This window comes from Macaca mulatta, chromosome 3, assembly GCF_049350105.2.
Source record: "Macaca mulatta isolate MMU2019108-1 chromosome 3, T2T-MMU8v2.0, whole genome shotgun sequence".
In the NCBI taxonomy this organism is placed as follows: Eukaryota; Metazoa; Chordata; class Mammalia; order Primates; family Cercopithecidae; genus Macaca; species Macaca mulatta.
The window spans coordinates 85,454,892-85,477,899 of record NC_133408.1 but is presented as its reverse complement, the minus strand read 5'-3'; the positions used below and the strand labels follow the sequence as shown (position 1 = coordinate 85,477,899).

Sequence of the window (23,008 nt, the reverse complement as noted above, 5' to 3'; positions counted from 1 at the left end):
TTTATCTTATAGTAGTAAGATTGTTGGCTTTCTTTTCACAAAGGTCTACCAATGGGTTCATGGCATTCAAATAACCATAATTCACTTTTTCATTTCTTCTGTATTATGTACTTTTTGTAAAAATACCTATCAGACTGCACCTGACATACAACAATCAAGTATGATTTTCATTAATGGTTATTAACTTTAGAATCACCATATAAAGCAATACAATGAAAAACAGACTTGAGGTTTCTCCAGATATTTAATGCAAGATGCAATGTAGCCATATTCCATGAAACGTGGTTAGCAGTAGGGAAGTTGTAGCCCTACTGAATCAAACAAAGTATTACAATACAGCTGAAAGCTTTATATAGATATATTTATGTTCTTAATTGCACTAATGCAGACAATTTGATAGATAAGCTTGTCTCTTGTGCTTTTTCTACTTTGGGAGGTTATATACTTTAGATGCCACACAAAAGAAACTCTACTGGTTTAAGAGTTATAAGTTTTACTTTTACTATAGACCTATTTTCCCCCCAGTTTAGATGGGAAGACCCAGCCTTTGGTATAAATAACTTACTTCCACGACAATATTTAAAGGGTATCTTTAGTGTTCACTGTCAGTTGTGTAGTCTTTTGGTAAGGGGGTGGCTAAAGCCTCTTTACTCTCAGTAAGTGCTCTGGGCTGATGGATAAACACACTAAATTTAACACCCTGGTTGTTTGCAGCTCTGACAAAACCACTATTAGCAGTCATTGTGATGGCTTTTAGGGTGTCTCCTGTCCCAAAAATTGTTAATGAGCGGCTATTAATTTTCGAACTGGCCACTAGTCTCAAGGCACGCTCAGAAGGTTGGTCTGATACCACATTAATTCGCTTAATTAACATAGTGGCCCTCTCTCTCTCCCCAGGTCCTCCTAAGGTATCTAAAATAGACTGAAAGTCCTTGACAGCAGATTCACAAGCAAACAACTCCTTGTCCTTCATAAAGGCCTCCAGCTGAGGTAGAACCTGCTCTTTCCTCTCTTGCTCTGCTTGTTCTGTGAGCACTTTTTCTTTGAAAATAAAGTGGCAGCCTCCATAGCTGAGGGCAGATACATATGTAATTAAAGTAGTAATGTCCAGATTTACTCTTCTGCACACATCGACCTTAATTTCTGTTGGAAACGCAACACTTGCTAGTATATTTTCTCGGTCGACTCTGGTCACCTGCAAAAGTTCAGGGCCCTCATCATCTGATTCACTCTCACTCGGTTGGAGCTCTTCAGGGTGATCTAACAGAGCGTTGACTGCTACTATGTCTCCTCTCACAGATATGCCCATTTCTTTCAGCTTCTCTGCCATGGGGCTGGAGACACTGTTGTAAAACGCAAAGATGATGTGAGGGTTGCTATACTGCACTGGCTGCTGGTGACTGGCCTGGAGGAAGTCTTCAGCCTGCTCAATGATGCTTTTGTCACCATATTGGCCCCTGCCCAGCCAGATGTTATGAAGAGCTTCAGCCTTCCGGCCAATGGCTTTCACCCAAGTATGACCACCATTTGCAACTACATCTACCACAAGGGTTTGCTTTTCTCCAAAGGTATCTGTATAACCAAAGACATGAAGAACACTAACAACTTCTTCCAGGTTTTCTGCTGATTCCACAATGGCTCTCAGGTGTGTTAGGTTAGTGCTTTGTAAATGAGATTCTTTAATAGCTACTTTCCCAGCTTCTACTTTCTGTAAGAATTTTAATTCTGCCTTCAATTTGCTGCACAGCTTTGCACCACCTTCTATGCCACCTTTTCTTGATCTAGAAAGTGATTCTGCTCTCTTGATCAGTTCCTTGGCTATGGCGATTCGTTCACAGAGCATGGAATGTGCAGACATGCTGTCAGCATTATTCCTTTCCTAGGGAAAGAAACAAGGCAAATTTGAGTAGTCTCCTAAAATTATGACAATCGATTCTTCACTGGTGATTAAAAACTTCAATCTAGCAACACAGCTTATGGAGGCTGAGTCTATGAACCTGGGCTTGTGTATGTCTCATTTTGGAGTGGCTCCTTCCTCTGATAGCTAAGGGAAGGATGGCAGCTACACTTCTGAACTCTTTGGGTATGTCTGACCTAAGACCTTCATTTCTTCAGCTTGAAAGCCATGGGGACACGGCATGGTCCTAGGTTAGGATACAATGCAAGAGTTCGGCAATCTGCTATATAAATAATTCCCTTATGTCTATCAGCGGCCTGTTTAACTGCTGATAAATTTTAATGAAAGGCTTGGACAGTCAAGACAAAAATGCTGAAAACAAAAATACACACAGACTGGCTAGTTAGCAAACTGTCCAAAGCAAGTGTCTGTCCTAAACTGAGCACCTCAGCCTCCCTAACCTTTTCCTCCTTCCTGAGTTGGTCTCCTTCAACCGGTTGCCTCATGATTTCCGCCCAAGGCTCGGGGTACTTACGCCAAAAAAAAAAATCAACACTGCCTCATTTCTGCATTTGACGTCAACCCAGACTATTTTAAAAGATGGAAGAAGACCACCAATTTGCGCGCCACTCCCACTTCGAAAGAAAACCCGAAGATGAAACTAAACTCCGAGGCTGCACCCCGTGGCGGCCGTGCAGGCGGCCACAGCGCAGGTCGCCGGGTGGGCGGGCCAGAGGCCGGCGGGGCCTTCTCGGTGGGCTGCGGGGCCCTCGGCCCTGCCCGGCCACCTGCACAGCCGGGCCCTGCCAGGAGGGGCCGGGGCCGAAAAGCCCCCACCGCTAGCGCCGCGGCTCAGGAGCGAGGCGCTGAGAGCGCGCGGCCGACCCCCTTCCCGCCGGGTCGGCCCTGCCCAGCCCCCTCTGGCCTCAGAAGGGGCGCCCAGCTCCCAGCCTCCCCGCCTCGCTCCCCGGCTCCTCACCGGCAGCGCCAGAACCGCGAGCGCGAGCACGCAAGCGCGTGCAGGCAGAGGCCAGGACCCGCCAGGAAATCTCAACCGGGTAGCCCCCACCCCGCTCGAACGCCGAGGCGGCTCCACCCGCGCGAGCCCCGCCGCCTCGGGCGCCTCCTGCGTCACGTGGTTCCGGGCCGGGTGACGCCAAACCTGCGATTCCCAAGCGGCAGCGCGGCCTCCCGAGCCGGGTTGACGCCGGCGCGGCGGCCATGTTTGTTGAGGGCACCTGGCTTCTCCCGCTTGCGCCGCCGAGTGAGCCTGGAAGCGCGCACCCACCTGGCTCCAGGAAGGAACAGGGACCGAGCTCGCGTGCTGGGCCTCACTCCCAATGGGGGCGTCGGCCACTCCATCGCAACCGGGTCCTAGGCATTTTGGGGGCTCATTTTAACAGAAGAAACACGCTGGAGAAGCTTGTTAGAGGTGACAGCTGAGAAGTACTGCTGCTGGGGCTTCTGCCTCCAAACCAAAGTACTTTCCACTGCATTGTTCTGGGCCCTCCATAGAAGATGTGCTGTCCTTCTGAAGAGAAAAAATGATTGCATGGCTTCTGCATATTAGCATATTAGCCTAGTAGAGTGTCCAGAGTCACCCAGAAAGATTAGGGCTGTAAGAAAGTAAAGCTAATTTAAAATATTAAAGAGGACTTCCAGTTATAATTAATCCTGTGTATCCTGCTCCTTCTCCAAACCTTAAATAACGGTAAAGCAATGACAAAGGGAACAAACCCACAAAGGCAAAAAGAACGAGAAGAGATGACTGCAGACCGGTTATACCAACACATTTTTGGAGGACAAGAGCAATAACTTATTCCTTACAGCGTGGCAGACATTGTTCTAAGTGTTTTACACATCGTTCAATCCTTTAAACAACCTAAAAGGGAGATATTAAGTATATGTTACAGATAAGTGAGCCATAGAGAGGTTACCTGAACCCAAGCACCCTCTCTGCAGATGGAGGTGTCAGGAGAACTGAGGAAACTGCCTGTAGAAGGGGATATTTAGCCAGTGATTCACAAAGCAGAACCCCAGAAAGCTTCAGGTGCCTTGAAGGTAGATGGGAGGGCAGGCAGGATTGAAAATGTAAATTGTTCAGGCGGAAGACTAGTTTAAGATGCTAAAGACAGGGCATCAGAGGGATTCTAGACACACAGACTAACAAAGGACAAGAGGTGCCATCATGAAGTTTTCCTACTGAATAGAGCAATGCTAGCAGCCACCTTCTCTGCCCCTCCCATAATGCAGGCACCCCTCCACCGCTCCCCACCACTTTCTTCCCATAACCCTATTTTTCTCTGAAGAAATGAGTAGACGAAAGACCCTAGAGAACTGGCTCGGCGATACCAACATTCAGCATCCCCTGGTGTGAGCCTCACAAACACAGCATTTCCCAACATTTTTGTTTCATATTTGAAGGAAATGGAAAACGGGAAAAAATGGTCTCAAAAAGTATTCTATAACTAGCATCTTCAAATAAAAGATATCTCAGCTATGAAACAAGAGGATTTCTTTTTTTAAGAGGAGACAGCAGAGCACAGGAAATGGTTCTTCTGTAGTAAAAATGATATCCCCAATTTTAAAACATCAATATGAGTTGGAAAAATTTAGAAAGTAGAAACAGATGAAAAATGGAGCAAAAACAAAAGGATCTAGTATCCAATTAACAGGAGTTTAGAAACAAAAACAAAATGAAGAGAAAATTTTTCAAAAACCTAATACTAGAAAATTTAGCAGACAGAAACGTTTTTCACAGTGCAAGGGCCCAGAGTGCTCACCACAATGACTATTAAGAAACCCACACAAAGGAACATAGTTGTTAAGTCTCAGAACACAGCAGATAAGAGAAAAACTAAGAGCTGCAGAGGGGAAAACTTACAAAGGACTTGGCATCACATACACAATAGTATCAGGCTTCCTATCAGCAACACTGGAATTTAGAAGGGAGTAATGCTTTCAAAATGTGGAGATAATTTATGTCTAACTTAGAGTTTTAAAACCCAGCCAATTCAGAGAGAAAGCAAGGTGAATAAAGATAGTTTCAAACAAGCACCTCGCCTGGATTAGAACAGGAAGACAGGGGGTTCTAAGAGAAACTTCTCTGAGGTGTGGGGAAGAGAACTGATACAGACTGCCTGATATCTGACTGATGAGGAAAACAGTAAGCAGAAGGTGTTAAATTTCTGTTGGGGGAATCTGGCAAGAATTGGTGACAGCTACACAGAAAATAAAGTAACCAAAAAAGTGGGCTGGGCGCCGCCATGGCTCATTTGTAATCCCAACACTTTGTGAGGCCAGGACAGGCGAATCACTTGAGCACAGGAGTTCAAAACCAGCCTGGACACTGTAATGATGAGATCCCTGTCTCCACAAAAAATAAAAAAATTAGCTGGGCATGGTGGCTGACATCTGTATTCGCACCTACTGCAATGGCTGGGGTGGGAGGATCGTTTGAGCCCAAGTCAAGGCTACGGTGAACTGATTTGTGCCACCTCACTCCAGCCTGGGTGAGAGTGAGACAGTCTCAAAAATAAAAATAAAAAAATAAAAGCAGTTATCACCCCCAGGAAAGTTGTTCAGAAAATGTAATAGTAGTATACTTAGTCACAATAAAAATCTTCAACATGATTTAATTGAGGTAGGGAGAAGGAAGTCAGTATGATATGAGGATTCTAAATTCTCATCTTGCACAATGGGAAGTTTGGCAGCTCAACTCCAAGAATCCAAGAAAAAGGCATATAATCCGACTATTTTGAAATATGGAGGCAAGTACCTGATGAAATACCTAAAAAATTCAAAAGTGATGGCTTTCAGGGAGTAGCACTCACATGTAACTTTTTAAATATGCTCATGCCTAGGAAGTTATCAGTTAATTGGCAGCCAGATATTGCTAGTTCCGTAAGTTTCTTGAGAACAGGGTAGAGGGAAGAGCTCTAAATTGAAGGAACTGTGTGAAGCAAACGTGACTTTCATACAGAACCACCAGGACTGGTTTTCAGGAAATTAGGATTCTAATCCAAGGGAACTCTCAACTCCTATATGTTCTTGGGCAATTCACTGAACATCAACTTGCTCTTCTTTGCAATGGGGGGCTCAGAGAGCTTGCCTACATGGACGAGTAGACTCCTAAAAAAAAGGTGAGGTAACTACTAAGAGTTGGCAGTTTCATTCTATGAAGAAAATTGAGGAATAGATGAAAACCCTTCAGTGTTCATTTATCACCTACTTGATGCCTGAGAGACTGTGCAAGGTAATTATATCAAAGTCGGGTTGTTTTTTTTTTTTTTTTCCCAGGGATGCTTGAGTGTATCAGCACCTGATAATTATAAGGCTCTATATTAGTCTTCTTTATTCCCCATGTATGTGAATTTTAAACATCTCCATGTTTCATTGCTAATAACTGCTTTGCAAATTTAAATTCATGGTTCGGTAGGGAACTGGGAAGAAGTAGAACAAATGGAGTTAAAATGTTTTAAGGGTTAGAAGATACAAAAAGAACCAAAAGAAGGGAGAGGCTGTGAACATTAGGAACATTATGATACTTAAGCTAAAATCCACAGGCTGGAAATGGTTCAAGAGTTTTGGAATGTTTAGGGATGCAGTGGGTTGCTACATCAAAGAACTCTTTCCTAAGAACTGGGGCAAAAAGGAACAACTTAATTTTAAGGTTCGTGGAAAGAATACACAGAACAAAGGAAGAAGTGTTATAGGCAGCTTGAACTGGAACTGGGCTTTGCATTTAATGGGGGCAGGAGGCGGAAAACAGAACCTGGATCAAATCTCGTTCCGCTGATTTCTCCTCCCTTTATTCTTTAGGACTAATTTTGCTGGCACACAACAAAAACCTACATGAGTCTTCCTTACCTCTGAAATATTATATGCCTTTAATTTTCCCTTCTTTGATTTGTAGAATTTTGACATTGCTTTGGTCTTTTGATGCTGGACATTACAGAAAGACTAAACAAATTCAACAGCAGCTAACAGAGTAATTAACTATTAACCACACCAAGCTTTAACTTGTGTTATCAAATTTAGTCCTTAGGAAACCCTGAGATATGGCCAGGCAGAGTGGCTCATGCCTGTAATCCCAGCACTTTGGGAGGCCGAGGCGGGTGAACCGCTTGAGCTGAGGAGTTGGAAACCAGTCTGGGCAACATGGTGAAACCCTGTCTCTACTAAAAATACAAAAATGAGCCGGACATGGTGGTACATGCCTGTAGTCCCAGCCACTCGGGAGGCTGAGGTAAAAGGATTGATCACCTGAGCCGGGGAGGATGAGGCTGCAGTGAGCCAAGATCATGCCATTGCACTCCCGCCTGGGTGACACACACTGTCTCAAGAAACAAACAAACCCTGAGATAATTACCTCGCATAGTCACTCAGCCAGTAGGTGGGATAGCTGAGACTTGACTTCAAAGACGCTTTTTGCTATTATGTCCGCTTTCTAGTGTGCTAAAGTGAAAATATATCAGAAGCCCATAAGAGAGATTATTAGATGAGGCCAAGATAAACATCTTGAAACAGGAAGTCAAAGTTACCATCTTTCATCTCCTATAATGCTTTTGCCACCTAAAACAAGATATGGGTATTATAGTGATGGTAGGTAACAGAACTGGGGACCCTGAGAAAAATCTCCAAAATAAGATTCTTTTGCCCTTAACTAAATCTTAGAATCTTTTGAGCTACATTTAAATCATGGAATTGCCCACTATACTTTCACATTGGTAAGAATGATTATGCTTATAAACTCTCCTTATGTTCTGTAAAGAAAATTAATGATTTTATCCTAAGATGCCTTTAAAAAAATTTAAAAAAAAAAAAAAAAAAAACACAGAACTAAGCACGGCCTTCACGAGTTCAGATACTTAATTATAACTTTCATTATAGTGAAGGTACTTATTATACTGAGATTAATGAATTAACAAGAGTCTTAAGCCACAGTTTTGACACTTATGTATTAGAATTTTATTTCAAGCACTTATGCTCATCCTTGAGTTTAAAAAGTCTAACAAAATCTAAGAACCCAGGTTCCTTTAAAACCTACTTGTGATGGAGACACCAACAGGAACTAGCAAACTATTGTTTATTTACTTACATATTGTATCTCCCATGGAGACCTATTTGGCTTACCACTCTTCACAGGCCTAGTACAATCTCATAGAGCACCCTAGGATTTCACTGATCAATACCTAATGGCACCTAAAAGCACCTATGCTTCTTTTCTTGTCCTATGAATCTGTGAAAGTCTGCAGATCCTCCCAACTCTAGAAGCAATGATGTTTTTCACCAAAATCAGCATTTTGCTTTATGGAAACACAGGCAACATCTGATAGTGAAGAGGGCAATAAGATTTAACTTAACCAAAATTGCGTGACAACGAAAAAGTGATTTCATCATTCTGCTTCGCAATGTAGTCTTCAGAAATCAACTGTGATAAAAAGCAGGAAGTAACTGTTAAAATTTTAGCAACTCCTAAAAGGCTGGAAGGTGGGTTTAACAGTTTATTAGGATTTATAAGTGTCATTTTAAAAACAGTCGATTTAAACCATGTAGAAATAAGTATGCAAAAAGTCTGCAAAACAAAACATACTTTAAACATGTTTAAGTAGATAGATAATCTGAAATTCTGGATTTTTCAGTCACTTCACTGTTATGCTATGGCAGCCAAGTAATCCTTAACTTCAGTTGGAGTAAGTCTTCTAAATCCAGCTTCATTGCAGATTCCAACTTCTATGTTATCCTCTGTCATTTGCCCTTCAAAGCTTTCCTATTGAGGACGGAGGAAAAAAGGTCAATTTTCTAAGCAGTTAATCATGAAATCATTGTAAATCCAGTTGTTGAATATTGAGCTAACCTTTAGGGTTAAGATGGCTGTATGAATGGCATCTTCAAGTTCCAGATCTTCATTATACCTGAAGAATTAAAAAAAAAATTACTTATATCATTGTTTATATTCTTTAAATACAATGACAGCAACAACCTAAGTTTTTAAAACTCTAAACATCTTAAAAATACTAAATTACACATTCTTTTAATCACCTCCTTGTAGCTGTCCCCAGATAAAAAAACTGACAATATCTGGTGCTCAATTCCCAACATCATGAGGGTATGACCCTAAAATGAGTTTAGTTTAGGAAACTTTTTTCTTTTTTGAGACAGAGTTATCTTGGCTCACTGCAAGCTCCACTTCCTGGGCTCATGCCATTCTCCTGCCTCAGCCTCCCAAGTAGCTTGGACTACAGGCACCTGCCACCACGCCCAGCTAATTTCTTTGTATTTTTAGTAGAGACAGGTTTCACTGTGTTAGCCAGGATGGTCTCGATCTCCTGACCTCGTGATCCACCTGCCTCGACCTCCCAAAGTGCTGGGATTACAGGCGTGAGCCACTGCACCCAGCCGGGAAACTTCTTAAGTATAAATATTTTAACAATCAGGATGTGGTGGCATTATAATTTTTAAAACACAGAAAAATCAGAACTTTGCTAAAATCTCATCTTTTTCTCATAAGCTAAAACGTAACATGTCACTTCCTGCCAGTACCAGTGTGGACAGCGTGAATAGTGGCTGGGTCGTTTCTTTGGTTCTCCCCATCCCCTACTTTCCTCCCTCCATTGTCAACTGTTGCTCACCCTTCCCCGACTCCCCAGCCCCTCCCTAGCTCCTTCCTAATCTCGTTGCCACCTTTTCCTGTTTCCCTGCCCAGCCCCAGTGTTAGGGTGAGGCCTGGAGGAACCCCGGGCGCTGTAGCAGAGAAGAGAAGACAAGGATGACCCTCAGTCCACCAGCCCAATCACTGGGTTCACCATCTCCATAGCAATGAGACTGATGCTGCTCACCTGTTCTGGCCACACACGGCCCGTGGCTGACTTGGCCTTCAGTGGCATCATGCCTTAGGGGCTTTTTTTCCCCTCGAGACACAGTCTTGCTCTGTCACCCAGGCTGAAATGCAGTGGCGCAATCTTGGCTTACTGCAAACTCCACCTCCCAGGCAGGTTCAAGCAATTCTCCTGCCTCAGCCTCCTGAGTAGCTGGGGTTACAGGTGCGTGCTATCACTCCCCGCTAATTTTTGTATTTTTAGTAGAGACGGGGGGTGGGGGGGTTCACCATGTTGGCCAGGCTGGTCTCGAACTGCTGACCTCAGGTGATCCACCTGCCTCAGCATCCCAAAGTGCTGGGATTACAGGTGCAAGCCACTGCGCCCAGCCAGCCTTACAAGTATTTCTAAATCAGTGCTTGCAAAGACAGCAAACCTATGCTATGCCAGGGAGATATAGGAGACTGATTTGGAATCCTTTTGGGTCATAAAGATGCTGTTTGGGGTATAACACTGAATAAGGATGCCATCAAAGCTGCCACAGCAGCTGCAGATCTCACAAAGTGTGGGATGCTATCCCAGGAGATGAACTGATGACCCTGGCTCATAAAAACATTGTCAAGACTATGGATTTCATGCAGGATAGTAATTATTTGTTAACCAGGGAACAGGATAAACTGTTACGCATATATGACTTGAACAAACCCGAAGCAGAACCTGAGGAAGTTAGTGATCACAGCTCTGATATAAAAAAGGCCCTATGGTGCAGTGTGGATAAACAGATTCTTTCTTCTGATGACAAAACTGTTAGACTCTGGGATCATGCTACTATGACAGAAATGAAATCTCTAAATTTTAATATGTCAGCTAGTAGTATGGAATATATTCCTGAGGGAGATATTTTGGTAATAACTTATGGCTGATCCAGTGCTTTTGATAGTACAGTAAGTTTGGAACCAATTAAATCCTTTCAAGCTCCTGTAACCATTAACTCTGAATCTCTTCACCTTAAGAATTTCTTTTTGCAGGTGGTGAAGATGTTAAACTTGTAAGTATGATGACAATAGTGGAGAAGAAATTAGAATCCTACAAAGGACACTCCAGTCCTATTCACTGTGTGAGATTTGGTCCTGATGGAGAACTGTATGCCAGTGGTTCTGAAGATGGAACACTGAGACTGGCAAACCATGGTAGGAAAAACATACAGCCTTTAGAAATGTGTGCTTCCTGAAGAAGATAGCAGTGAGCTGGAGAAGCCAAAGATTGGTTTTGCAGAGACAAGAGAAGAGGAGCTAGAAGAAACTGCTTCAGAGAATTCAGATTCCATCTATTCTTCAACTCCTCAAGTTAAGGCCTGAGCATCAAGCATGTGCCACAGATAATATACAACTGGACTAGAACGAGCAAGCAGAGAAAAACATCAGCCTTTCAGAGTTACTCTCTGCTTAAGGCAAAAGCAGTAATAAATAATGAGGAATATGAATTAGCTCCATTGCTGGAACAACTAACTTGGTGTTACCTGTAAGTGAAATCTCAAGAGGATCAGATGAAGGGAGGCTGAGTTATCCTCTTGTAGTACAATGGCCTGTCATCTTTTTAATGAGTATGTACAAGACAACATCCGACTTCTCTTATTACAATTAAAAGTTCTTGCAGCTGTTTATATCATTATGGAGAAGAAAAATATATTGGCTTATTTGTCTGACTTTCCCTTAAAGCAGAATGTCTTTGTTGTTGTTTTTTGCTTTGGTTGTAAAGAGGGAATACATGATAAAGTAACTGGTTTAATTTCTCTTTCATTGTACACTGGTTCTGAACATCTAATTATTTTTAGTTGTCTAAATAAAATGCCTCTGAAACAAAAATAAAACAAAACATATCATGTAATAACAATGTGAAATATTTGGAAGACTCATTAATATAAAAAAGAAAAATGAAAAAGTACCTTAAGAGCCTAAGATTAAATTTACCATTTAAACCCAGGCCTAAGATTTTTAATAACCTTAACATTACATGAAAAATGTACTGTGAAGGCTCATCTGTTAAACGGAGTTACAAAATTTTTTATTATTATTCAGCCATGAAAAAATGAAATCCTGTCATTTGCAGCAACATGGATGGAAATGGAGGTCATTATGTTAAGTAAAACAAGCCAGGCATAGAAAGATGAATATTGCATGTTCTCACTCATATGTGGGAGCTAAAAAAAGTGGATCTCATGGAGGGAGAGAGTAGCACAGTGGTTACCAGAGGCTGGAAAGGGAGACGGGAAGAAGAAAGGAAGGAAGTTGGTGAAGGGGTATAAAAATGCAGTCAGATAGGAGGAATAAGTTCTGGTGTCCAATAGTACACTCAGGAAATTATTTTTCTTCTCCCTATTTCAGAACAGCTAGAAGATCTGCAATGCTCCCAACACAAAGAAAAGATAGATGTTTGAGGTAACGGATATCCAATTACCCTGATTTGACACACTGTATACAGGTATTAAAATATCACATATACTGCAAAAATATGCGCAACTATTACATATCAAGAAATAGGCCGGGCGCGGTGGCTCAAGCCTGTAATCCCAGCACTTTGGGAGGCCGAGACGGGCGGATCACAAGGTCAGGAGATAGAGACCATCCTGGCTAACACGGCGAAACCCCGTCTCTACTAAAAACACAAAAAATTAGCCGGGCGAGGTGGCGGCGCCTGTGGTCCCAGCTACTCGGGAGGCTGAGGCAGGAGAATGGCGGGAACCCGGGAGGCGGAGCTTGCAGTGAGCTGAGATCTGGCCACTGCACTCCAGCCTGGGCGACAGAGCGAGACTCCGACTCAAAAAAAAAAAAAAAAAAAAAAAGAAATAAAACATTTTCCTCTTCAAAAGCTTGGAGAGTTTTGAAGGACTACAGTAACACTGAGACTAGAATACAGCTGGAAATAAGTGAGGGCAGCTTGTACTTGGGCACCGACAGATTTTTACATAGTGCTCCACTTTTTATCAAGCACACATACCAAATATTTAATATACCTTCAACTCCAGGCATTTGGTTTCACAATTTTTTTTACTGTCATAATGTAAACTATTATCATTAAATCATTTAAAAATCTGTCTCCCCAAATTTTTTATTCCAGATTCAATGTTCTTTTTCTCCCTCCTAAAATGGCAGAAAAAGTGAAGTAAAAAGTAAAACAAAACAAAAAAGCATTTAGGAAACCATAGAATATAAAAAGACAACTCCTTAGGAAATGAATATTAATTACCACTCGATATACTGAAGACTAGGAAACTAGGAGGGAGATAAGTTTTTGATTTATCTGTAACTAGATTAATATACAGAGTAATACAGCAATTTTCTTTAGTCCCATGATATTAATTACTTAAAGAGCACCAAAAACCATAAAGTGAGTTTGCTAATGAATGTAGTTACAGTGAGTGAGCCTACCTTTTCTCAAGGAAAGTTTTCCCATTCACATAGTTCTTTCCCATTGCTGTAGCTTTCCAGGCAAAGTAAGCTCCCTAATCAGGATAGAAAGAGTAAAGAACCATATTTTAAAACACAAATACAATTATATTGCCCTGCCATTTAATTTTTAGCTTTATTAATTGTTCTCTAACTTTGAAGGTCACAGAATATTATTAGAATGGAAAACATCACAGAATAGGTTATTTTTTTTAAGAAGGCTAGAAGGATGGAAACCAAAGAGGCATGGAGAAACTTTTGGAGGTTCTGGAAATTTTTGATATCCTCATTGTAGTAATGGTTTCTTCAGACATTTACATATATCAGAACTCATCAAACTGATGAAGCTGGTGATGATGCAATTAAGTGTACATAAATTATGTCACAAAGCCAGTTAAAAGAAATTGAGGTTAACTTAAACAAATAATCAAGAGTAGTATTTTAGCTTCACAGACTGAAGCGATTTAAGTCTCTCATATAAATCTGAAAAATGGTGACCAACTCTTGATCATTAGTGAATAAATTAAAAAGAGAGCATCTCATCAGAAAAAATACCAAAAGAAACATAATCCATTATGTTTTAAATGAAAACAATTGTTTTTTAGATACAACAGAGGAAAATAGGACAAAAGAAGAAATCTGGATTCCAGAAATGGTGGCTTCCGCTACCTTCTGAAAAGGAAGATAAGAGGGCTTGTCACTTAGCTTTGGAAACTCAGAGATGGAGTAACAGCACTATCAAAGTTCCCCAAATACTTATTTTTTCTGATTTAAGTAACAACCAAAATATTTTTCTTTTGCCATCTCAGGTTTTAAGAGTAGATCATAAGGTCTGCATTGAGTAAACTTCTAATTATCTAATAATCCATAAAACATGAAAGGTAATTTCCTAATCTTGAATTTTGTCTTAAGGTTCTCATAGCAAATGGGACAGATGTGGAGTAGTATTATCCTTTACAAATCCCTTCTATTCAGATACCATTCTTCTGCATTACAGCAGACAACTCACCCAAGGTACCAATTTCACAATCATTCTTGCAAAACACTGAATTCAAGACAGATTAATGTTTTTGCTGGAAAAGTCACTCAAGTCAACCCCAAGATTCAACTGACGGCAAACACCACAACACCGTCCTCCAGATCCACATCTTCAATTGCAATATTTCCCAAAGTTACAGGTTTAAATACATTTGATAACAACTATTTCAACAAATCACCCAAGTGTATGAAGTAAACATGGCAGAAGAAAAGAGGGTAGAACTAATACAGCTTCCTTATCAGAAGACCAAATTACCAAAATTTTAAATATACACACAAAAATGCACGACCTCATACCTTCTAAAGCCCAGGTGAAAAAGAAGAAAATACTGCTAAATTGTAAAGTTTTTATGGCTTCTATTTCTGTTAGATATTCAAAGAGCACTTTTAAAGACAAATCCCTCAAATACATCTACTGATACTTACAGATGGATCTGACTGAAATAAATATGGTCGTCCCTCATTCCAACCACAAATAAGTAAAGAAACTCCAAATGGACGAACACCACTGCAGACAGGAAAATGAAAATTACTTGGCATTTTCATGAAAGTCATCCTCAAGAATTTATCAGTATTCTCAAATAAAGCAAATTATCAGGCAAACTGAATTAGACTTGTAAGTTCCTTAAAAAGTATTTAACACCTTTCTGAATGAATCAATTCAAAACTAATTCTCTTTATAGTAGTGAGGAATAGTAGCCAAAAAAAAAAAAAAAATTTGGATTGAATAGAGTGTCACCTAAGACACTGGGGTTAATAAGTGTGGAGTAACATTTAGTGTCCTAACAAAATAACAACTTTTAATTAATGCAGCTTTTTCACTAGGTTTACTTGTCACAAAATGACAACTTTCAATTGATGCAGCTTTTCCACTAGGTTTACCTATTACAAAATGACAATTTTCAGTTAATGCAGCTCTTCCACTAGGTTTACATATCAACAACTACCTATATGCTATCTCATCCACACCCAAAGAAGCTGGGGAATGAAAAGAAATATGAATGTGTCAAAGAGCTGCTTTCATCATGTGCTTACAATCATTTCTGGTTAGAAACATAAATTTGAAAGTAGAGGCCAGGTGCAGTACCAACACTTTGGGAGGCCAAGACAGGCAGATCACTTGAGGTCAGGAGTTTGAAACCAGTCTGGCCAACATAGTAAAACCACATCCCTACCAAAAAAATACAAAAAAAAAAAAAATTAGCTGGGCATGGTGATGCATGCCTGTGGTGCCAGCTACTCGGGAGGCTAAGGCATGAGCATCACTTGATCCCAGGAGGCAGAGGTTGCAGTGAGCCAGGATCATGCCATTGCACTCCAGCCTGGGTAACAGAGTGAGACTCTGACTCAAAAAGAAAAAAATAAAAATAAATAAAAGTAGCAATGAATTTCTGCCCAAAAAGTGTTTTAATCACTGGCAAAAGAACTTTTTATATCTAGAAGCTGCTTTCTGCTGTTATATGAGCAACAAGAAAACACACTTTTTTCCTTAAGTAAATATTCTAGATCTAGATAAGATCAGAAATATTCATCATAGTGATTTTGTCCACTTGTTAGGCAAATATAGGAATGGTAAGTCCCATTCTATGTATACATCTACTCTTTAAAATGACTTCCCCCTACAATTCATGGCACATTTCAAGTAAAAAAAGCAACTTACCCTGACTGAGTATATTCTTGCATCACAGAAGCTACTCTCTGTACTAGCTGAGCTGTAGGAATGGGTTCTTGGTACACAAGATAGTACTGTTGAGCTAGCTTTCGAGCTCTGTGCACAAGCACTCTAACAAGGAAAAAATAAGATTTAATTACAAGGAAGATGCTCTACTACCCAAAGACTCATTCTTCTTTTACAGGCACGTACCTGCAGCACCAGTTTAACATGTATTGCTTTAATGGTGGCTACTGGATCAAAGCTAGTCTTACTCTAACATTGGATTCCAGTTGATATAGAAGAAAATATCGAAGCATCATAGAGTACCAGTTAGCTTAAAAGTAACAGATTTAATGTACAAAAATGAGAATTTTATCTCACTCCATGGCTTCTTCAAGATTGTCCCCCTTATCCAAGGGCAGCCACTTGTCTTTTTATAGCTCACCCCAGTCCACACGTGCATACAAGCACACATAAACACACAGGCACACAATTCTGGGCATATTTTTCTCACTTCAGGTCACTACTTCCTGCAGACTGTTTTAATCTCTCTGCCTGTGCTTCAAAGAGTACCCTTCAGAGATTAAGAAACAGTAAGAAACTACTTGTAACTAAAAATGTAAAATTCAGCTGGGTGCAGTGTTTCACACCTGTAATACCAACACTTTAAAAGGCTGAGGCAGGAAGATCACTTGAGGCCAGGACTTTGAGACCTGCCTGGGGAAGACCCTGGGTTACTTTAAAGAGAACAACTCAGATGTGAAATAGGAGTGAAACTGAAGTGAAACTTTGCGTCTACCTATCTTGCTCCACAAAATCATGAGCAATAAAGTAATATTCCTTTTACTTGTTTAAATGACAGACACAGAAAGCTGTCAATCTCTTTCAACTTGGCTGGTACCCTGAGTAACAAGATTATTCTCTCTTCCTGTGAAATATAAAGGGGGTGATTATATGAGCACTGGGATCCTGGTTGGCTGCCACACTCAGTAACTTGCAGTGGTGTTTGAGAATTTTGTTCCTTTGTGAAGAACAGGAAAAGAGGTAAGGTTAACTCTGGATGGCGATGCTTTCTTTTGTTGCCTCATACTTTTTAGAATATAGTTTATTATAACATAAATTGCTCTTATCATTTTTAAACTGCACTGGCGAAAACTAAAGCCCTTATGCCCAGTTCCTGGGTAGTAGAAGAGGAATATGTCAGAAGGGAAAGTCCACTAAACAGAGAAAAGAGGAGTTATGTAATCTATCTACCTCCTCTTTCACATCTGAGTTATTCTCTTTAAAGTAACCTACACAGGCAAACTAAATTCAGCTCTCAATGAGGCTGCTATTGCTAAACAAAGCACACAAAAAAAGAGGAATCGGAAGATAAAAGGAAAACAACATTGGTTTTTCTCCTGAAAATACAGATTACAATCAATTCATGAGATGGTGAGAAACACTATAAAAAGTATAAAGTACCTGTAATCGGGGCCCATGCCACTGTACACCAAACCTATATGCTTGGTAATTGGTTCCACTTTGTGTACACTTCGCTCATCATACAGAATGGATTTCTGTTTTTTCTCAGTTGCTAATACCACACCATTTGCAGCTTAAAAAAAAAGAGAGAGACCTAAATGTTTAATCATTTATAAGACTGTTTTAACAGCTTTCTATTATGGATGCACTAAACTCAAAAGTCCTTTATTTCCTTTAATTTATAAAACCTTTTCTTCCGGAGTCCTATTACCAAAATTACCTAAGAAATGGTAAGTCCATTTTTCCCTCACTGGTCATTAGTACTACACAAAAAAATCGTCCCTACAGCTATAGGTATTACATAACCTTTTGTAAGCACTCTAAAGATACCTGAGAGTTCACGTTTTAAAATAATGGATTTCTGCCTACTTGTCGCAATAGTCTCATAACATGAAATTTACAATAAATGATACAGCCTTTTAAAGTGAAACACAACATATTTAGCTTATGTTTTATAATTAAACTTTCCTAAATTATAAGGATAAAAACTGCCAGCAAGTAGTGATATAATCAGTGGGAAAAAAAAAAAAAGAGTTTTCTGAATGAGAAAGACTACTGTGAATATTACAGCTAACAGATAAAGGTGTTATTATTTACTTTGAAAAGAAATTTGAATGACCTTAGACTTATTACTATTTAAACTCCAAAACACTGTAAATTAACAAAAAATTATTAAAAATTATACTACTGCAGCTCTGTATAAATTAACTACTAATTAATTCCAAAATAAGCAAGATAACTACTAACAGGCATCTGAAATGAATGAAGCATTTAATTACCTTTAATTCCCACTGACGGGGCTCCTCCAGCTACAGCAGCCAAAGCATATTCAATCTGGACAAGTTTACCAGACGGGCTTAAAAGAAACACAGGTATTTGTTAAGTTCACATATCATCCAATATTTATTGTAAGAACATCTCTGAGATAGTACAGACATTCAGGTCAAATCCAATTTATCCAACCCCAGGGAGTAGCTGGCCTTTGACCTCTATCATGAAGTGGCACAGAAACCAAGTTTACAGCTGGGCACAATGACTCAAGCCTGTAATCCCAGCACTTGGGAAGGCTGAGGTGGGTGGATTACCTGAGGTCAGGAGTTCAAGACCAGCCTGACTAACATGGTGAAACCCTGTCTCTACTAAATATACAAAAATTAGCTGGGTATAGTGGTGCACGCCTGTAATCCCAGCTACTTGGGAGGCTGAGGCAGGAGAATCGCTTGAATCCAGGAGGTGGAGGTAGCAGTGAGCCGAGATCACACCATTGCACTCCAGCCTGGGCAACAAGACCGAAACCTCATCTCAAAAAAAAAAAAAAAAAAAAAGAGAAAAGAAAAGAAAAAACGAACGAAACCAAGTTTACAAGGCAATTAGAACATACTCCTACTGAAGCACTACTTTCTCTTTGGTTTTTGTCTGCCACACGGAGCAGTGGTATTACTGTTGCTTCTTTTCACCCTAAGTTTTCTGTGCTTGTTTTCTCACCTGTAAAATGAGCACACAGTAACCACAACTGGTTTTCCGTATCAGTGGATTCCACAGGGCTGACTATAGAACTTGAGTACGCCTTGACTTGGTATTTGTGGGAGTCCTGAAATCACCATCCCCTAAAGGGGTCCTGTACCTATTTCAAAGCATTGTTGTGATTAAGTGAAGTAATTCCTATAAAACTGTCTGGCACAAAATCTGTAACAAGCACATACTGAATGGTAATGTTATTAAGAACATGTATGTGTTTGTTAAAAACCAAACAGCAGCATATATTTCAAGTGGGGGGGGGGTGGTTTTAGAACACAGACATGGCCTAAGACAGTAACACCTAGATATCACTCACAGTTAAGTATTCTCTACATAATACACAACTATTTCTAGAAGCCACAAGATGGTCACACTTAACAGATCTGGTTCCATGGATTTGGTAGCTAAACACAAGTCTTAAACTGGCCTTTTAGAGTTATACTTTATTTCAACCTGGTTGTTTAATTAGAATCATCACAAACCAACCTAATTTCATATATAAAGTCTGAGTGAAAGTAATTTGTCCAAAGTGACACAGCTAGATCCTTATCTCCCAACTACTATTGCAAATTTCAGAAGTCTGTATTTTCTCTTCATATAATTACAAATATTCCCTTGGTCACCCAAATCTCAACTCCATCCCTCCTTGCTCCAAACACATAGACTACTCTCAAACTTCAAAAACCTCACTCACAAGCTAATCCCTCCATCTGAAATGCATTTCTCTATTGCCCTGTGAACTCTTTTCCTTCAATCATGTCCTAACGGAAGTTGCCCTGACCCCTCAGATTAAGTTGAATACCTATTCACTGATGCCTGTGATGTCCTGTACTTCCTCTTTGCCTAAGATTCATCATATCTGAATTATTATTATTATTATTTTTAGAAACAGGGTCTCGCTATGTTGCCCAGGCTGGTCTCAAACACCTGGTCTCAAGCAATCCTCCTGCATTGGCCTCTTTATTATTTTTACAATATTTGTCTTCCTCAATAAAGTCAGCTATGTTCAGTCAGGATTCCAGCACATAACCTAGTACCAGGAATCTACAATCATTTGACTGATAGAGACACATCTAGACCAATTAAAGAAACAGACCTAAGGGTGACAGCTCTAAGGCTCTTGATATAATTAGTTAATTTGAGCAGAACAACATCAACTGACATTTAAATTAAAAAATTAAGCTGAACTTTTTTTCCTTTAATAGTCACTATTTCAATAATCATGTCATAACTTTCTGGGTCCATCCAGCTTTCAATTATTGTTCAATACCTAATTCATATACCCCTGGGTAACATTTAAAGGTTCATATAAACTTAATAGTTACCTTTTCTCTGTTCCTATTAACTGTACTTACCTATCTTTACCACTGCGTGAAAGCTCATTGACCTGTGAGCTGGCTGAGCAATCAACCATCTTTATATTCCATAATGCCACTGGCCCATTCCATAGCATCAGTATCCCTACATGGAATAACTGAAATAGCCTTCTATCTGGTTTTCCTTTCTCAACCTTACTTCCACCCCCAGTCAAAGTTGCCTTTGTACCATGTCACCTCCACTTAGATTTTGTAAGAACTTCTTTGTTCACTTAAAATAAAATTTCCTTCTCTGGCCTACAAAGCCCTATACGATTAGCCCTCTCCCACGTCACCTCCTTGCTCACAATAGCACATTTGCCTCATTTTCATTCCTTTAAGAGCTCAAGCTCCTTCCCAGTTTCAGGGCTTTCAAACATGCTGTTCCCTCTGTCTACAAGTCTCCTTATTTCTATATCTTCAAATAGCTGCCTACTTTTAATCTTCCAGTCTCAAAAATCACCCCGAAGCACAAGCCTTTCCTGATTACTCAATCTAAAGTCATATTCCTTTCTTCACCCTTTTTAAAATAAAATTCCTTAGTAAGAGAATTTATTAGTAGGCACCAATTTGTTTACTCATTTATTGTCAATTCCCCAACCAAATGTACTCCACAAGAACTGTTTCATCCTGTATGGTGCTAGTCCCTTCCACCATTAGTTTAATTCTGATTACGAGAGGCTAGAAAAAAATATTTTATTTTTATTTAAAACAGCTGAATCCACCATGTTTAAAACAAACAAAACATAAGTTTGGTTTTTCTTAAAAAAAATTTTAGACATGGGGTATCGCTTTGTGACCCAGGCTGGAGTGCAGTGGCAGAATCACAGCTCACTGCATCCTAAACTCTTGGGCTCAAGTGCTCCTCTCGCTCTCAGGCACCCAAAAGCTTGGATTACAGGCACATGCCTGGCTAATTTTTTAATTTTTTCAGAGATAGGGTCTTGCTGTGTTGCCCAAGCTAGTCTTGAACTCCTGGGCTAAAGTGATCCTCCTGCCTCAGTCTCCCAAGTAGCTGGGATTACAGTTGTGAGTCACCCTGCCTGGCCAAAAGTTTATTTTAATAAAGAAATTTGTTACAAAAAGATTGAGTCCTGAAGGTATACGGTTGTTTTATGTTTTCAGCTCCACTAGGATTACACTTTCTTTGAGATAAAAGACCACATTTGCAGCCCGGGCAACATCACAAGACCCCAAGCCTTAAAAAAAAAAAAAAAAAAAATAGCAGGCAGGGTGGTGCACACCTCTAGTGCCAGCTACTCCAAAGACTGAGGCAGGAGGATCCCTTGAGCCCAAGAGCTGGAGGCTGCCAAGTCCCTGTCTCTAAAAAGAGGACCACATTTGTTTTCTTCACAAATATGAACAGTGAATACATCCTGCACACACTCTTCTGTCATATGTAATATGACACTTTTTATTGCATAATTAATCTTGTTCAAAGGTTACAAAAAAAAACTATTACGTACACTCACTGCTTACTGAAAACTGCCAAGAGAAAGGTACTTTTGGAATTTAAGACATTATGTAATAGAAAGTGTATTAATTTTTGTTATCAGAAAAAAATCCAGTTTGAATGTCAACTCAGCTACTAACCGATGACCTCAGACAAGTTATTTAATTTGTACAAGCTGTGGTTAGTTCATCTGTAAGAAGCTGAGATAACATTCATCATAGCAGTGGAAAGAGATGGAGCAGGTTACGGTTAAGTTGCACCTACACAGAAAGTACTCAACAAGTTAAATCCCGCCTGCCTTCAGTTGTCAGGACTACATTTGAAGTAAACTGGGCATTACTGATCCTTAAGAAAATGGGTAAGTCAGAAAACTTCCCCAGTCAATTTTTAAAAGTCTTCGTTGATGACTTCCTCACATTGGGAGCCACGGTTCGCCTCAACTATTTTGGAAAGTAAACTTACTATTCTAATCCCCTGTTCTACAATAGAAAAGCCTACAAACTTGTTTAAAGTAAACATCCCCCTCTGCGTTCCCCCTCCACACACCAAAAAAAAAGGCCAAAACTCAAACTGTTGCCTCGTTGTTAAGGGTTCACAAAAAAAGTGATAGGCGCTTTCGGTTTTTACTCCTTATGTTTCTAATTCATGCATCGAAGAAATCGAAAGCGGGAGGTTTTGAAAGACACTAGTGCCAAACGGAGACCAAGACTTCGACTTAACCGTAAAGCTGAGAGTTTTCCAAGAAAAGGGGATCCCACATATTTGACCATGATTCCGAGTTTCAGAAACCACCGCATCAGGTCCACTTGAGCCAGGAAAAAAAATCCTGGGTTCGGAACGGGCCACCCAAAGATGGTTGAGCTAAAACTGCCTTCTTTTCTAGTCTCCAAAGTGAAAGCGAATCCTTGGCTATGTGCCTCACCGTCCCGCAGCCCCCCGATCCTCCAGCAGCCTCCGACCAAGGAAGCTCCAGGAATCCCGAGCCGGCCTGGCAAATGACTTTGCAAAGCCGCATTTCCACCTCCATTCTCTACTGGACCCTCCAGAAGCACCAATCCCGACGTCAGGATGGGAAAAACTAAGTCGACAGAGCTCCTGCAACCTCGACTACGCTGAGGACCTCGAGGGCCCCTTCCATACCTGAATGTAGTCAGCGAAAAGCTGTACCCGCGCTCCGCCATCTTTACCCGAAGAGCCAAAGCACATCCGCATACATGCGCACTGTGGCCGATTTTCTTTCATTTCCCCGCCCCTCGCCCTTCCTTTTCTCTCTATGATTGGAGGAGAGTCAGAGCTGCTCCAA

The 23,008-nt window shown here is 40.4% G+C and overlaps 2 protein-coding genes and 1 pseudogene across 2 annotated transcripts; 1 reads left to right on the top strand and 2 right to left on the bottom strand.

The window, feature by feature from the left end:
- Positions 1-225: 225 nt before the first annotated feature.
- On the bottom strand, positions 226-2,995 carry C3H7orf25 (chromosome 3 C7orf25 homolog). Its single transcript, XM_015133671.2, has 2 exons — positions 2,877-2,995; positions 226-1,879 (listed from the first exon to the last, which is right to left on the bottom strand). Exon 2 carries the CDS (start codon positions 1,856-1,858, stop codon positions 593-595), a length of 1,266 nt encoding a protein of 421 aa, XP_014989157.1. The 5' UTR covers positions 1,859-1,879; positions 2,877-2,995; the 3' UTR covers positions 226-592.
- A 4,851-nt stretch (positions 2,996-7,846) lies between these two features.
- Positions 7,847-22,914, bottom strand: PSMA2 (proteasome 20S subunit alpha 2). Its single transcript, NM_001266881.1, is given in 8 exon segments — positions 7,847-8,669; positions 8,757-8,814; positions 13,146-13,219; positions 14,628-14,709; positions 15,862-15,984; positions 17,320-17,452; positions 18,159-18,235; positions 22,846-22,914. Coding segments are annotated over 8 exon segments (705 nt in total). The 5' UTR covers positions 22,887-22,914; the 3' UTR covers positions 7,847-8,552.
- On the top strand, positions 10,296-11,135 carry LOC100426191 (serine-threonine kinase receptor-associated protein pseudogene; annotated as a pseudogene).
- Positions 22,915-23,008: the final 94 nt, after the last annotated feature.

Excerpts from the sequence above, each read along its gene's own strand:
- C3H7orf25 (XM_015133671.2), bottom strand. The coding sequence starts at position 1,858 with ATGTCTGCACATTCCATGCTCTGTGAACGAATCGCCATAGCCAAGGAA.